The following is a 17,659-nucleotide window of genomic DNA, read 5'->3' as shown; positions in this document are numbered from 1 at the left end:
TATGTACTGTGAAATACTGAAGCAGAGCATGATCCCATCCCTCCGGAAACTGGGTCGCAGGGCAGTGTTCCAGCATGATAATGACCCCAAACACACCTCTAAGACGACCACTGCTTTATTGAAGAGGCTGAGGGTAAAGGTGATGGACTGGCCAAGCATGTCTCCAGACCTAAACCCAATAGAACATCTTTGGGGCATCCTCAAGCGGAAGGTCGAGGAGCGCAAAGTCTCAAATATCCGCCAGCTCCGTGATGTCGTCATGGAGGAGTGGAAAAGCATTCCAGTGGCAACCTGTGAAGCTCTGGTAAACTCCATGCCCAGGAGAGCTAAGGCAGTTCTGGGAAATAATGGTGGCCACACAAAATATTGACACTTCAGGAACTTTCACTAAGGGGTGTACTCACTTTTGTTGCCGGTGGTTTAGACATTAATGGCTGTATATTGAGTTATTTTGAGGGAAGAATAAATTTACACTGTTATATAAGCTGCACACAGACTACTTTTCATTGTGTCAAAGTGTCATTTTGTCAGTGTTGTCCCATGAAAAGATATACTTAAATATCTGCAGAAATGTGAGGGGTGTACTCACTTTTGTGATACACTGTATATATAAACATTTAGAGATTTTGTCTACAAACCCCTCTTTCTGAAAAGTTGGCAAGTTTGTAAAAACAGTGAATCAAGAATCTGTGATTTGTTACATTTAAAACATTTACTTAACTAACAAAAGTACAAAAAAGATGTCTAATGTTTTTAATGACCAAGTTCATGGTATTTTGTAAAAGAAACATTGTCTACTGAGAAACCAGTTAATGTTCGGTTAATTATGCTGGGCTCTCTGTGCTGACTTATGCAACAGTTTCCAGACAGTTACATAACATGCTTGGTTCTGTGTTAGCCAGACACACACCTTGGTGACTAAATGGTTCAAAATACACACCCTATTCACGAATAAATAATACCTGAGAAAGCATTTTACAATGTAAATCATTCACAACAACATTTTGTACATGGTCCATTAACACCAAGTTCATGATTACTGCTTAACCCAGCCTCTGGAGCTCTGGGTATTCGAATGCTAGTTTTTGTCATTTAAGCCGTATATATACGTGTGTGTGTGTCAGTCTGTCTGTCTGTGTTTATGACTCAGTATTTACCTGACAGGATTTCTGAATCATATTGTGATGTTGTGTCTCCTCACCCTCAGGCACTCATACAGGAAGTGTTCCCTGTCTCTGTGTACAGTAACTAAGGACAGGGCAATAAAGAGAAATCCTCCAAGCATTTAAAAACAGATTCTGTCTATGTTTTTCTTCCGTGTCCCACTGCATAATCCAATTACCTTAAGGTCGTCAGATCAATGTACTGTTCACACGACACGACTTGATCTTTTGTAACTGGGAGTTTTTAATTTGTTGTGGTTTGCACATTACATGACTGATCAGTGATAGAAGGACCACACACTACTCGATCTTTCACCAGGAGGAATGGCTGACGAGTCTGTCTGGTCGGCCAAACTATGTTTTGTCACGAAAACACGAGAAGTGACAAAGGGGGTGATGTGAGACATGGTTCTTTCCTTCCAAGAAATGATCCAAGTTGTTTGTGCACTGATATGCAGTGGAAAAAAAACAAGAGGAAAAAAATATGTGTAAAGAGGTGGATTGGGATGCGGCCAGCAAGTATTGTCTGTTCTGTAGATGGACAATAAGGTAACAAAAACGTAAAGCTTGTGTCAATGTTTAGGCATTAGCTTTAGCTCACAGACAGATAACATGAATTTTTCTCAGCAGTGTTCTAATTGAAAGTAGAGGTTATAAATAGTTCCCTTAATAATGAGAAGCTCTCCAGGTTATAACACAACAAGGCATTTTCACACCATCACTGTGCCATTGCCATTTTTGTCAATGTTCTTATTAGAAAATCCTGAATTAGCTTTTTACTCAGAGATAATTATTTCCTTTGTGTGCACTTGTTAAAGGTGTAGGAAACAAGGTGCTGCCTTCCTGCTTTTCTTTGTTTTCCTCCTTGCTACCTTCTCATTAATCCTGTTTTTCCCAGCCTCTTTCATAGAGTCTTAAAGAAAGAAGAAGAAAGAAAGAAAGATATCCTTTATTTGTCATATATACATATACAGATGTACAGTACAATGAAATTCTTTCTTCGCATATCCCAGCTGGTGTTGGAAGCTGGGGTCAGAGCGCAGGGTCAGCCAACTTACGGCGCCCCTGGAGCAGACAGGGTTAAGGGCCTTGCTCAAGGACCCAACAGTGGCTACATAGCAGAGCCAGGATTTGAACCGCCAATCTTCCGGTTGATAGCCCAAAGCCCTACCCACTAGGCTACCACAGGCCTGTTTAAACACTTAAACACTGAGGATTAAGATGCCCGCAGCTAGTAAGATCGGTAGGATCTTTTGTAAGTTTCTTGATAAGTTGTCACTATCAAGAAACTCTAATATATTTTTTCATTGGAAGATAATAGCAGGATCATGGCAATTTTAAGGCTAATTTAAGGTAAGTGCTTACTCTGATATTAGTATGGAGCCCTGTTGGTGACATCAGATATAAACAATGCATAACCATGACTTAGTAAGGTGTGGGAACAAGATCCTAATGCATGCGTATGACTTAGTAAGGCATGGAAATGAAATAATTAAGTCATGGCCACAGCTTAGGAAGATAAGATCCTTTATTTTGGCCACGGCTAAAATAAAGCTTACAGAACTGGATATGACTTGAATGTATATTGTAGTCAGAGTCAGAGTCAGAGTCAGAGAGGTTTTATTGTCATTTCAGCTACATACAAGTACATATTGAAACGAAACAGCGTTCCTCTAGGATCACGGTGTAACACGGTACAAAAAGTGCAAGACAATACAAAACACTGTAAATACAACAATAAATACAAAAAATCCTATAATAAATAACTACAAAAGCTATTCCTAATTATCCCTAATATAAACAAGTAATTAGAAGACAGGACTAAAGACAAGTGTTAGTACATGATGGTGAATAGATGGTACAATGGTTCATGAGGTAGTGACATGTACATTAGCAGCGTAAAAATTGGCAATGCCGATAAGGTGCCTAAAAAGTAAATAAGGTGCAAAAATACAAGTAAGGTGCAGAAATTACTTGTGCAGTTCCAGGAGGTGTGCAAAAAATGCAAGTAACATAGTCAATACAGTTCAGTGTGTGGCAGCAGAAAATTTAAATTGTTTAGTATATGACTTTGAAAATTGAAATAGTATATGACTGTCCAGGGAAAGTAAGCTTCACTTACCATATAGAAGCACTTTGTAGTTCTACAATTACTGACTGTAGTCCATCTGTTCTCTGCATGCTTTTTTAGCCCCCTTTCATGCTGTTATTCAATGGTCAGGACTCTTCCAGGACCACCACAGAGCAGGTAGTATTTGGGTGGTGGATCATTCTCAGCACTGCAGTGACACTGATATGGTGGTGGTGTGTTAGTGTGTGTTGTGCTGGTATGAGTGAATAAGACACAGCAAAGCTGATGGAGTTTTTAAACACCTCACTGTCCCTGCTGGACTGAGAATAGTCCACCAACCAAAAATATCCAGCCAACAGTGCCCCTTAGACATCGTCCTGTGACCACTGATGAAGGACTATAAGATGACCAACTCAAACAGCAGCAATAGATGAACGATTGTCTCTGACTTTACATCTACAAGGTGGACCAACTAGGTAGAATTGTAGAATTGTCTAATAGAGTGGACAGTGAGTGGACACGGTATTTAAAAACTCCAGCAGCGCTGCTGTGTCTGATCCACTCATACCAGTACAACACACACTAACACACCACCACCATGTCAGTGTCACTGCAGTGCTGAGAATGATCCACCACCTAAATAATACCTGCTCTGTGATGGTCCTGTGGGGGTCCTGACCATTGAAGATCAGGGTGAAAGGGGGCTAACAAAGCATGCAGAGAAACAGATGGACTACAGTAAGTAATTGTAGAACTACAAAGTGCTTCTATATGATAAGCTGATGAAATGGACAGTGAGTGTAGAAACAAGGAGGTGGTTTTAATTTTATGGCTGATCTGTGTATATAATTCAATAGTTAGACACAGCGTACAGTTTGGGTTAACAATTATTTTAAATGAATTTACGGCATCAAATTACAGTTTCGGGATTTTAAACCTCAACACATTTAATCTCTTCTTTTCTGTTTATGATGCATGTTTGCCTCATCATTCAACATGCGTTCAGATGCTGTAATGCACTAAAAACGAAAGTAGAGAAACCAGACCCTAATTAAGTCTTAAAGCTTCAGTGTATTGCCAAAAACAATGACATCATTTTAGTAAAAAAAAAAAAAAAGCTCTAAATCATTGAGTTTCTGTACTTTCCAAATTTCTTCTGGTATATTCCAGTCAACCCTTTCAGCTCATTGAGGTTTGATGTCTTTCTTTAAATTTCTTTAAATATTTTATGGGATTTAAATCTGGAGACTGGATGTTCCAGGACTGATTTATTAAGCAAGCTTTGGCTGACTTGGAAGTGTGCTTGCTATCTTTGTCCTGCTAGTAAGTCAATTTATCACTAAGGTTCAATTTCACCACAAGTGGCATAACATTCCTCCTCAAAATATCTTGGTATTTCTGTGAATCCATTGGCTAGACATACAAGATTGCCATCTACTGCATGCTTGGCCATGGGGATAGCATCCTTCTGGTCATAAGCCTTGCTTGTCTTGCTCCAGACAAAGCATTTATTCATGTCCATACAGTTCCAGTTTTGATTCATCACTCTAAAAAATGCTGTCCCAGCATTCTCCAGGCCTATCCAAATTCCTTGTGGTCAAAAGTAATGTGTGTTGTGGAGTCCAGCCATGAAGTCCTTGGTTGTTAAGTGATATTTTTATGGCTGTCTCTGAGACATGTGTCCCAGCCTTCATCAGGTCATCGTGTAAGTCTTTTGCAGTAAGAAGGGTTTTTCTTAGTTGTCCTGATGAGATTGCTAAGCCCCCTGGATGAGATTTTGGACTTTCTCCAGTGACTCGGCAGGTTTGTTTAAAACACTGTTGAAAATCGAAACATTACTGCTGCACCTGCTACATTCATACTAGTATAACACAAACTACCATGTCATTAACATGTTAGTGTCTTTGCAGTACTGATTATGATCCAACACCCACATTTTAACCAAATATTATCTGGTCAGTCTGAACACAGCTTACATTTCCACTGTCTGACGAGATGAGTTAGGCCCAGAGAACTCAGTGTGTTTTTTTTTATTTATAGAATTAAAGTATGTCTTTCTTCTTGAATATTAGAGTTTCAGGTTGCATTTCTTGATTCAGTGGTAAACTGTGTCAAGTGACAATGGCTTTCCGAAACAGTAGTCCTCAGCCCAGGTGTTTATTATTTTTATTTCCATAGCATGACATGGAATGCCCCCTAAAGGCTAAAAGGTCACACACATTCAACAGTGGTTGTGATTTCTGTGGATTCCATGAATGCTTTCATAATATTATGTATGATAGATCTTATATTAAGATATAAATCATTTGCAAGCTTGCACTGAGTAATGCTTCATTAACTGACACTATTCTAATGTCCCCAAATTCTCTCATGTTTCTCAAGGTTGGTACAAAGTTGTGAGCCTGTGTTTGCCTGCAAAGACTAAGCTTTTGGTGGATCCTTATATTATTCCCAATCATAATACCCTCACATTCACATGTTTATTGTTACATGTTTTCAAATGGTCTAACAAATATTCTTTAAAATTTAAATCATATTTTGACCCTGTTTTAACTTCTTTGAATGTGTTTCAGGCAAAATGTATATTAATAATAATTAATAATGCGAACGAATAATGATTTTCGGTAATTTTTTTATGGCAACCATTGGCAAATTCTTACTCATTTTTTACTTTAACTGCCTGTTTAAAGTAGTGCTGGTAACTGTTTACTACACCCTTGAGGTTAGTACTTTGAGTCTCTTTTACTGGATTCAGAGTCTGCAATTTAAAGTTACTGGAATTCTGACCCAAAAAAGGCAGTCACAGCATTTGCAGTAACATACAATAACCTCTGGTCTACGTAAATTTGGTCATGGGTGTATCCTACAGCAAGACAATGACCAGAAACACTCAGAATATCAAAACTTCTTTAGAAGAAAAGAATAAAATGGTAGACAAATCATAGAATGATCAAAAAGCTGGTTTGAGATAAATAAACAGAACGTTAAAAGCAACCTTTATCTTCTTCTTCTTGTTTTGACTGCTACCATCAGGGGTCGCCACAGTTGATCATCTTGCCCTGTCCTGAACATGTCACACCACCCACCTGCATTGTCTTCCCTCACCACATCAATAAACCTCCTCTTTGGCCTTCCTCTTAACTTTCTGCCTGGGGGCTCCATCCTCAGCACCAATATAACTCTCATTCCTCTTCTGTACATAACTAACCCATTTTGCCTTCCTAACTTCTGTCTCCAAAACATCCTACCAGTGTTGTCCTTCTAATAAACTTGTTTCTAGTAATCTTGTAATCTTGTCTATCATCATCTTGTCTATCAAGAACCGCAGCATCTTCACCTCTGCCACCTTCATCTATCTCTCCTGTGTTTTTATCAGAAAGCAACCTTTATCTGCATGAACGATATTAACTCGTAGGTCAATATAAAAAATTAAATGTATAAAACAAACATCCTAACTATGAGGGCACCCAGGTGGCACAGCGGGATATTCCGCTTGCACACCAGCACTGAGTTTCTGACCTCCTCGGTTCGAAACTCTGCGTTGCCTCTGGTCTGCTGGGCGCCATCTGGCGGGCATAATTGGCAGTGCCTGCAGCAGATACTAATTGGACACCGTATCTGCAGGGTGGGGGCCGGACTATGTGTGGGTGCGTGGGTCTTCATACACTGTGTAAGGACCCTGACTGGCAGAAGAGATGCCTGTGCAGAAAGCAGGGGCGAGAAGAGGAGGGCTGTGCACGTGTCGGAAGAGGCGACATGTTCTCCTCTGATGCAATCTGGTATCTCTCAGCAGCGGAGGACAAAATTGAGTGTACTAAATCGGGAGGAAAATAGGGGAGAAAATGCATTTAAAAAAAATCCTAACTATGGAGTTGCAACCACTAAAACACTTCTAACTAAATATTTTAACTGTTGCTGACCAGTTTTGCCATTTAAGATTTAATATTTGTGACCCTGCATTTGAGTAAATTGTGCATTTTAAAAAAGGTCACTCAGAACTCAAATCTTCTTATTTGCTTTATGCTCAAGCAGTTTAAGGCACTAATAATAGGGATGTGCTTACATTATCATATAGAGTAAAAAAGAGAAATTCTAAAATATATTATACAGTGTCACTGTATAGTGAAGGTGATGGGTAAAGTTTTTTTGTTTCCTTTTGGTTTGGACACTACTAATAAAATCTGGACTATATAAACTTAAAAAAAATATTGTCTTTTAACCAGTGTAGACTGCTTTTAAGCTTTTAAAATGTATTTTTCTAGCAATCGTAGGAACTTCTTTACAACATTGGTATTACGTTTTGTACTGACTGATAACAAGCCTTCAAATGTATTTTGTGGTTTCTAATAGAAAATGCTTAAACCAGGTAAGGATTAGTACGTTTAGGAATTTATTGCTTTCTGGTGTCAAACAAATTTGTTTAAATGTGGTTTTAAACGATTGTCTGTTGGCACTTTATATACACACATAAACACCATATCAATTTAGACCATATCAATTTCACACCCAGGAATAAAGAGAATAAATTCAAAGGACACCACGATCACACATCACAAAAATCCTCATAAAAAACAACTTTAGCAAGAAATACATCAAATGAAATGTGAACACATTATCCACTTTGAACTCAATTTAAACACAAAATCAGACACAGTTTTCCTGTTGCCCCATCCAGGGTGTTACAGTGTGCCTTGCACCCATTGAAAAGCTGGGATAGGCTGCAGCTGCCCCCCCCCTCCCCGTGACCCTAATTGGATAAAGTGAGTGACTGAGTGAGTTTTTCTGTTACAAAGAAAAACATTTTGTCATTAATTTAAGCAGTCATGCTACAAGATTAAGGGTTTTAAACAGTTCATTTTGAAAATGTAATTTCTTTGCTTTTTAAGCAATACAGTTCATACCACAGGTAGGCAGTTAATCAACTAATAACATAAATTAACAACAGCATTTATAAAGCATCCATACAGTTTAATTGATTGCATATACAATAAATCTAGCACCAAAACTCAACACCTTAAATGAATGAACAGACTCAATGAGTGGCTTATGTATCCTAAATAATCCTGCAGAAAGCTACAGGCTACAGTTGAATCACTGACAGCAGTGATCTGAGTCATTTTAATTTCCTTTAAGCTTTGCTTAGAGACACTTAATCACACCATTTCCTATCACAGCACATTTAAAGATAAGCATGGAACACTAACCAATGCTCATCCCAGAATAAAATTCACTGGAAATTTATGACACAGCTCCATTTTCCTGTGCACCACATGTTGACCCAAAAACAAGGTGCGTAACTATAAAGAAAAGCTGTGTGTGATTATTTAAAGGCATGGAGATATGAACATTACAATGCAAAGGTGACCGGACCTGACCTAGAAGTCCTGATCTGCTTTTCGTATCTTTTAGAAAAAAATAGTGAACTGCTTAGATTGAATTTTCTGCCAGAAAATAAATCATTTAGGTGAAGCAAACAACATTTCCCAGAAATGACACTGCGAATGGCTAATGTTTTACAGTAAGCTCCCATGTGATCAACAGTCCTATCTTCATAATAAAGAATCTTTACAAATTTAGTTTATAGTACATTTGTATCCGTATGATCCTTTAACATATTTATCAAAAATAAATAAATCTAAGGAACACACTATCACTATTTATTTGCAATATTCACTTTGTGAAGTTTTAAATAGATGTTTATAATAGATAAGAACATGTAGAAATGAACACAAAATCTAGTTTCACAAAGACAGATACTATAAAGGTGCCTCTGACGATGTTAGATACTCTAAACTTTATAAGTCTGTAAGATATGTTTTTTTAAAGACAAATAGTTCCTTTTTTATTAAAACACTTTCTTTAATAACAAGAGTATTAATCATCATATAGAAATGATATGTGTGTAGAATATCAAAGCTGAAGAGGTCAAAGCCCTGTGACGAATTGACGCCCTGTCCAGGGTGATTCCTGCCCTGCACCAAGTGTTTCACAGTAGAACAGGACCCACGGTGACACTGAACAGTCTAATGCAGCTGATCAGTGTAACAAAATTAAATACAGTCTAAATTCTGACAGTTTTGAATTTAGTTAGCCTGGATCTTGGGAATGGAAAAGGGGTGTTGGAGTGGGGGTCGGTTCCGGTGTGAGAGCTCCTTACAAATATGGAAAGAATGAGAACCATGAGGCTAAATTCTATTTTTGTACATTTATGTGGGGTTAAGATATACAGGGTGAGTAAGAGTGAGTGAGAGTACATGTGGGTTTAGTACTTTTCGACATCCTGGATGTAGGCTGTTGCTCTGCCTATTGTGATTGTGCTATTTCTAGAGCAACCATACTAAACACTAAATAGGGGTTTTCTGTTAGTGTTACACCTAAAAAATCAAGCTTTAATTATTTTAACAATACTGTAATCATAATAATCCTGCCATGACTCCTAGTGTTTTACCAATGATTATAGTCACAAGTTACAGCAGATTATAAAATGTAACTATGTTTCATTTATATGTGTACAGATGTGTACAGACATATGGATTTCCGATTCATCACATTTACAACACACTTTTATCCAAAGCGCCTTGAACTTGTTACTGAATGCACTGCAAGCAATTAAGGTCAAAGCCCTTCTCAAGGGCCCAACAGTAGCAACTTTGTAGTGTAGGGGCTAGATGTGGCAACCTTCTGATCATAAATCCAGTACATATTTTACCAAACCACTCCTGGGCCCATGTGACTATTTATTAGTGTAGCATGATGGTTTCTCATGCAGTATCATCTGAGGACTCAAAGTTCACACACATTAAACAGTGGTTTACCTGTCCTACACAAACTGAGATTTTTTCCAGATTCCCAGCATCTTTTCACTATATTACGTATGATGGATGCTGAGCCACAACCCATCATTGCTTGCAAAAACTGAGCCTTTGGTGGAACCTCCTTTTATATTCAGTTATAATACCCTCACCTGTTACCAGTTTTGTTGGCTTATTATGGAATTTTTCAAAATGGTGTAACTTGAATATTTTTAAAACTCTTCACTAAGTATGTAGCAGGTATCAAATTCAACATTTGTTTATATTTGTACAATTGTAGTTGGTCAGCAAAAACATTAAAAGTCATGTCTTTGTACTTTTGTCTGTTAAGGTTCAAGAGTAAAGCTACTCTGGAAATGGGGTTTGTAAAAAGGTTTGTATTTAATGTCCTAAAATGGCAGTATAAAAGTCATGATTCATTAAACCCCTTTCATGCATGGTGGTCACTACAGTGGACAGCTATTTAAAAGTCATTATTTTCCATGGTCGTAGGTTTTACTGTTATTGATGCATGACAGCCTTTTAAGGGGACGCTACTAAACAACCCATTATGGCGCCACCATGTGGCCAATAATTGCAAGTGCAACGAATCATATGGTAAACTAAAATCAGACTCAGACTCAGACTCAGACTCAGCTTTATTGTCATTCAACCACGTACATGATAGAACGAAATACAGTTTCCCAGGTCTCGGTGTGTGTGACATGAAGGAAATAAAATAGAATAAAATATAGAATAATATAGAATAAACTATGATAAGTAATAAAAATTTAGAACAAACTGAGAAACTAAAAAGAGTACAAGTACAAAGTATTTACAAGTATTGCACAACAACTGCAGCAGCTTATGTTTACTAAAGTGCATGATTTCAAAGGTGTAGCAGCAAAAACTAGCAGCAACAATCCCAAGATTGTCAAAGTGACAGTGTGCCAGTTGTGTCCAGTATGGTAGATTGTGTTGATAAGATGTTCAGTATATGGGGAGTAGAAGAGTTCAACAGTCTGACTGCATCTGGGTAGAAGCTGTTTTTCAGTCTAGATGTTTTTACCTGGATGCAGCGCAGCCTCCTTCCGGAGGGAAGGGGGGTGAAAAGTCCATGTGCAGGGTGGGTGGGGTCACGGAGGATGCAGGTGGCTCTTTCCCTACATCTGGTTGTGTAAATGTCACTGATGGGTGGTAGGCTGCATCCGATTGTCCTCTGTGCAGACTTAACCACTCTCTGCAGCGCCTCCTTCTCTGCCACAGTGCAGCCAGCATACCACACAGTGAGGCAGGTGGTCAGGGTGCTCTCCACCACACAGCTGTAGAAGGACCTGAGGATGTCTGTGTGAAGACCTGCCCTCCTCAGCTTCCTCAGGAAATACAAGCGTTGGTTGGCTTTCTTTGTGACAGCTGTGGTGTTGGTGCGCCAGGTGAGTGTGTCGGTCAGGTGTACCCCGAGGTACCTGACAGAGGGTACCATCTCCACAGCTGCACCATCGATGTAGAGGGAAAATGACTGACGGAATGTCAGAAACTCCATTTGCTTCAGGGATTTCTGTAAAATTCTACTACTAAAAGGCATCTTTACTGGTTAATAAAATTTGAGCACAAAAAGCAACATCTAAGAAGCAATACAATCATTGTGTTGTTCAAACATTTATTTTTTTGAAGCTGTAAATTACAATTAACCACATGTTAACAATAACTACAACTAATGTATTTTATTCTTAATCCATATTATGGTGAAAATACACCTCAAGTTTGATTTTGCGTCTCTGTGATTATATACAGAAGAGAATCACAAGGTGTTCTTTGTACCATTTGTACCAATACGAGATGTATTGAGATCAGATTTGGGCCTGGAAACTACTGGCCTCAGCTCAAGGAAGCAAAAAATGCACACAATAGACCAAGTACATTTGCTTGAAATGTGTTGTGTCTTTGTGCCCTGGCTGCTTTGCTAACGTATCCTAAATAGATTTTACATACAAGCCAATTCATTTCTTTTCTATGTATTTACAGGGCAGTAGTAGAGTTCATGTTGTTCATAGCCAGTCCAGTACATGTTAAAACATGGTAGCATTTGTTGTACATCATTAAAAGTTTGTATTTTACTTTATTTTTAAAGACAACAAGAGAGGACAGACAGACGAAGTTCGTTCCACCACTTGGGTGCCAGTACAGAGAAGAGCCTTGACGCCTGTCTTCCTTGAGTCCTGCGTGGAGGATCAAGTCAAGCGAGACTAGTGTCTTGGAGGTTGTATGGTACAGAGTGGGGTTCTATTAGACCTTGAAGGTAACCTGGAGCTGGTCCATTTTTGGCTTTGTAGGCGAGCATCAGTGTTAAACTAAATGCGTGCAGCTACAGGAAGCCAGTGAAAAGGATGCAGCAGTGGGGTGATGTGGCAGTGTTTAGGTTGGTTAAAAACCAGACAGGCAGCTGCATTTTTAATGAGCAAGGGTTTCTAAAAATTTATGTTCTATTCATTGGACTGTTAATAAAATATCACTCTCAGTGAAACTCAAATGCATGCTGTCCACCTGAGTGACTGTCCACATGAATAACTCTTAAGTAAGTACATTTCAAATTTAAAAATGCAATTCAATAGTTTTATTAGCCTGAAAGGAAAATTAAACCATTTTGGAAAAAAAAATCTTGATTCATGTTGTTATAATTCATGCATGAAAGGGTTAAATGCATATACGCTGGGCACAAAAAATGCAATAGTGTTACTGTAACACCAAAATGTTTCTGACAAAATGTTTTAATATTAGTTTATTATTTAAAAAATATCTGCTACTATATTATTATATAATTATATATTTTTTATTTATTTAATTAGTTAAACATTAAGTAAGGTTTTCACAAAAGTACTTTAAGTTTGAAGTTCTCTCTCTCAGGACATACTGTTTTTCAGTAACGTTCATGTTTCTGTCCGTGTGGCGACGTGTCCTCAAATCTTCACTCTAAGCTTTTCACTTTATTCTTTCTTTTTTTACGCTAATTTATTTAATTTCGACGAGTCAAATAAATAAAAAACTAACACTGTACGGAACACAGTACGGAACACCAGTATTCCATACAGCACCGGTTAATCAGCGTTTCATTTGAATATTCACCCCCAAAAATCTTATTTGATTTCTGAAAAACAGGCGATTGTTTAAAAAGACTCGTATAATTAATATTACATACATTTATAAATGTAAAGGTTACTGGCCACTGATGCGCTACGAGCACTGTGCGGAATACCGTGACATTACGATAGGTTTGTTGAATTGTATAGTTGTGTTGGACTTAGGGTGGCCAGATTCATAGTCGCAAAAAGGAGGACATTACACTCCAAAAAGCCGGACATCATATTAGGAACAGGGGGACATGCTACTGCAACACACAGAATGAATCCAGAACCCATATAACAGAGTTTCTGACCAATTTAAGCAAGAATTCTATAACAAATTACTGTTTTACTCACTAAATGTTGTGTCTACTTTTTATATTTAAGTCTGTTCCTCGCTGCCTCCAAAAGTTTGCTTTTTGGCATTTTCACCGCGTTCCTGATCATGAGAGTGAGTGATTGACTCAGGTAGCGGTGTTTACAGAACAGAGGGGGCGGGCGAAATTCAACCACCCAATCACAGACTAGCATTTAGAGGGCGGGCCTTCTGCGATTCGCCAGTGGTAGCACTCTTTTAAACAGTAAAAGGAGGCTGTTAAACCAATGAAATACAAAGCATTTGTTCTGACATGTACCTGAGCCAATGACAGATAATATTAATCAAAAATGAAACCGGTTTACTCCAAGAGGAGGATTTTTAAGTGTCCGTCCTAGCGTTGCGTGAATGGAGGACTGGCAGCTGAAAAGCCGGACTGTCCGGCCTAAAACCGGACGTCTGGCCACCCTAGTTGGACTAGAACACTTCATAAACTAACTTTGTAGTTTAGCATCTGTTTTAGAATCAGTATCACGTTCCAGTTGACTCTGCATACCTTTTCAAATTCAGCTCGTGTTTCCTCAGAACATCCTCCCAGCTAACAATTTTTGGTTCCCAGTACGTTCTGGGAACGGATCATTTTGGTTGCCCAGGAAAGTTTTCTTTATGGAAATAGAACGTTCCCGTTTGGTTGTGCATTATAGTTGTGGGAACGTTCCCCTAACGTTCCCGTAACCTTAAAATTATTGAAACCTTTAATTAAGGGAACCTTGTACTAACCTTTAAATTATTGAAAACTTTAGACAAGAAAACCTCACTTTCTAGTTGTGCTAATGGAGAGTTCTGCTTGCTATATACTAATTTCTCTCACTGGATCATGAAAAAACCTTCCGGGAACGTTACTGGAACGATACTTTATACACATAAGAAATAAAACCTTATACAAGCTTTAACTAACGTTCTCTGTTAGTTCTCATAAAACCATGAGAGAACGTTAGGTTTCATAGTTTTATATTTGGTACTTGTAAGTAAAGGTTGATCTACATGGACCGTCTCAAGCAAAAGGCTGATCATAAGAAAACCTTCCGGGAACGTTACTGGAACGTTACTTTAAACACATAAGAAAGAAAACCTTAAGGCAACTTTTAGATAACGTTCGCTGTTAGTTTTCATAAAACCATGAGAGAACGTTAGGTTTCATAGTTCCCGGAACGTTCCGGCAACAGCGCTGATTTTATTTAACGAAAATAGAACGTTCCCATAACGTTATGGGATGGTTCCCTAAAAATAACCATAGGGGAACCAAAATCTAACGTTACGGGAACGTTCTGTGTTAGCTGGGCTGATAACTGTTTGGGACTTTAACCACACAAACTGACCAACGATCTTTAACCATATTTAACAAACACTTACCCTACTTTGTAGAAAAGCTAGAGCGGACGCTCATGGTGTTAAGGCATTATCCACACTACGCAGGCGCCGTGGCTTAGTTGGTTAAAGCGCCTGTCTAGTAAACAGGAGATCCTGGGTTCGAATCCCAGCGGTGCCTTTTCGGTAACACTCTGGCACCACTTTAACTTTGAAATCAGTGTCACCTCACCTCAAATGCAAACGTTGTTACGGAGATTTTACAGAGCTATACACTAATATTTGGTTTGAAGCAGACAAAAAAGCAAAGAAGAGCACAAGATTCCTTTATTGTTCTTAAATGAAATAGCAATCCTGTCCTTCAAACATAACAAACAGCAATTAAAAAATAGAATAGACTATAAAAGAAAATAAATAGAAAACAAATGAAATCGAAAATGTACAAAAGTATATAGCAGCTGGATAGTGCTGCTATATATTTTTATATACAGTGGTGTGAAAAAGTGTTTGCCCCCTTCCTCATTTCCTTTTTTTTTGAATGTTTGTCACACTTAAGTGTTCCGGAACATCAAACCAATTTAAATATTAGTCAAAGACAACACAAGTAAACACAAAATGCAATTTTTAAATGAAGGTGTTTATTATTAAGGGAGAAAAAAAATCCAAACCTTCATGGCCCTGTGTGAAAAAGTGATTGCCCCCTTTGTTAAAACATACTGTAACTGTGGTTTATCACACCTGAGTACATTGTCTCTAGCCACACCCAGGCCTGATTATTGCCACACCTGTTCTCAATCAAGACATCACTTAAATAGGACCTGCCTGACAAAGTGAAGTCCACCAAAAGATCCTTAAAAGCTACACATCATGCCGAGATCCAAAGAAATTCAGGAACAATTGAGAAAGAAAGTAATTGAGATCTATCAGTCTGGAAAGGGTTATAAAGCCATTTCCAAAGCTTTGGGAATCCAGCGAACCACAGTGAGAGCCATTATCCACAAATGGCGAAGACATGGAACAGTGGTGAACCTTCCCAGGAGTGGCCGGCCAACCAAAATTACCGCAAGAGCGCAGCGACGACTCATCCAAGAGGTCACAAAAGACCCCACAACAACGTCCAAAGAACTGCAGGCCTCACTTGCCTCAGTTAAGGTCAGAGTTCATGCCTCCACCATCAGAAAGAGACTGGGCAAAAATGGCCTGCATGGCAGAGTTCCAAGAAGAAAACCACTGCTGAGCAAAAAGAACATTAAAGCTCGTCTCAATTTTTCCAAAACACATCTTGATGATCCCCAAGACTTTTGGAAAAACATTCTGTTGAACTCTTTGGAAGGTGTGTGTCCCATTACATCTGGCGTAAAAGTAACACTGCATTTCAGAAAAAGAACATTATACCAACAGTAAAATATGGTGGTGGTAGTGTGATGGTCTGGGGCTGTTTTGCTGCGTCAGGACCTGGAAGACTTGCTGTGATAAATGGAACTATGAATTCTGCTGTCTACCAAAAGATCCTGAGGAGAATGTCCGACCATCTGTTCGTGACCTCAAGCTGAAACGAACTTGGGTTCTGCAGCAGGACAATGATCCAAAACACACCAGCAAGTCCACCTCTGAATGGCTGAAGAATAACAAAATGAAGACTTTGGAGTGGCCTAGTCAAAGTCCTGACCTGAATCCTATTGAGATGCTGTGGTATGACCTTAAAAAGGCCGTTCATGCTCGAAAACCCTCTAATGTAACTGAATTACAACAATTCTGCAAAGATGAGTGGGCCAAAATTCCTCCAGAACGCTGTAAAAGACTCATTGCAAGTTATCGCAAATGCTTGGTTGCAGTTGTTGCTGCTAAGGGTGGCCCAACCAGTTATTAGGTTTAGGGGGCAATCACTTTTTCACACAGGGCCATGTAGGTTTGGATTTTTTTTCTCCCTTAATAATAAACACCTTCATTTACAAATTGCATTTTGTGTTTACTTGTGTTGTCTTTGACTACTATTTAAATTGGTTTGATGTTCCGAAACACTTAAGTGTGACAAACATGCAAAAAAACAGAAAATCAGGAAGGGGGCAAACACTTTTTCACACCACTGTAGTTTATATGCACGCATGTTACAGGAAGAACACATTGCTTGCCAAAAGTGTTTTAAGAGCTGCAACATTACAAACTGGTAAATGCCTTACTGTCCCAACTTGGAATGGATGTGTATTAACAAATAATCTCAAGTTGACCAGACAAATCATGAAGTACTTGGGTTTATACTGTATGCAATGAAATTAAAGTCAAAGTAAATGTAAGAGACACTGGGTCTGGTTTTTTTTTTTGCAATTTGCTTTTTTCATATTTTTTCTTTTCTATTTATTCACTTTTATAGTATGTTCTGTTTGTTAATTGCTGCCTGTTATGTTTGAAGGACAGGATTGCTACTTAATTTTGTTGTACTCTGTGCAATGAAAATAAAGGATGATTATGACGCAACATTCTGTGTAAATGTGTAGTTTATGCCTATGTTGCTGTCTTTTATCTTAAAAAAAAAACAACACAATATGTATTTTTTGGTTTCTACTTAATGTTAAAACATTGATAATACATCAAAAATACGTTTTATGTGTTTTTACATTACAAAATCCAACAGCGCAAAATAGTGTTTCAATCTATAAAAGTAGCTGTCATATAAAATTCTGAATAATTAACATTGGTGTTTATTTACTTCTAAAGCATTTTAAAAGACATTTTTAAAGCTGTTATAAAAGTAATCCAATTACTACATCCTTTTATTTTGATACGTTTCCTTTTTATGAAGAGGGCAGGGACCAAAGTGAAAATCAGTAAAT

The 17,659-nt window shown here is 38.2% G+C and overlaps 1 protein-coding gene, 1 long non-coding RNA gene and 1 other non-coding gene across 3 annotated transcripts in view; 2 read left to right on the top strand and 1 right to left on the bottom strand.

Annotated features, from left to right (window-relative positions):
• The window catches only part of LOC134312317 (uncharacterized), a 37,480-nt gene extending 24,841 nt beyond the window's left edge, over window positions 1–12,639 (top strand). The window contains exon 3 of the long non-coding RNA XR_010011532.1: window positions 12,157–12,639. This is a non-coding gene — a long non-coding RNA (uncharacterized LOC134312317). The remainder of the gene's footprint in view (window positions 1–12,156) is intronic.
• Window positions 10,677–13,568, bottom strand: LOC134312316 (uncharacterized). The gene is made up of 2 exons (XM_062994167.1): window positions 13,502–13,568; window positions 10,677–11,599 (listed from the first exon to the last, which is right to left on the bottom strand). Exon 2 carries the CDS (start codon window positions 11,566–11,568, stop codon window positions 10,960–10,962), a length of 609 nt encoding a protein of 202 aa, XP_062850237.1. The 5' UTR covers window positions 11,569–11,599; window positions 13,502–13,568; the 3' UTR covers window positions 10,677–10,959.
• A 1,367-nt stretch (window positions 13,569–14,935) lies between these two features.
• Window positions 14,936–15,009, top strand: trnat-agu (transfer RNA threonine (anticodon AGU)). Its single transcript has one exon. It is a non-coding gene; the product is annotated as a tRNA-Thr (tRNA).
• Window positions 15,010–17,659: the final 2,650 nt, after the last annotated feature.

This window comes from Trichomycterus rosablanca, chromosome 4 (genome assembly GCF_030014385.1).
Source record: "Trichomycterus rosablanca isolate fTriRos1 chromosome 4, fTriRos1.hap1, whole genome shotgun sequence".
Lineage (NCBI taxonomy): Eukaryota > Metazoa > Chordata > Actinopteri > Siluriformes > Trichomycteridae > Trichomycterus > Trichomycterus rosablanca.
This window is presented reverse-complemented; position numbering and strand designations above follow the sequence as displayed.

Excerpts from the sequence above, each read along its gene's own strand:
- LOC134312316 (XM_062994167.1), bottom strand. The coding sequence starts at position 11,568 with ATGGAGTTTCTGACATTCCGTCAGTCATTTTCCCTCTACATCGATGGT.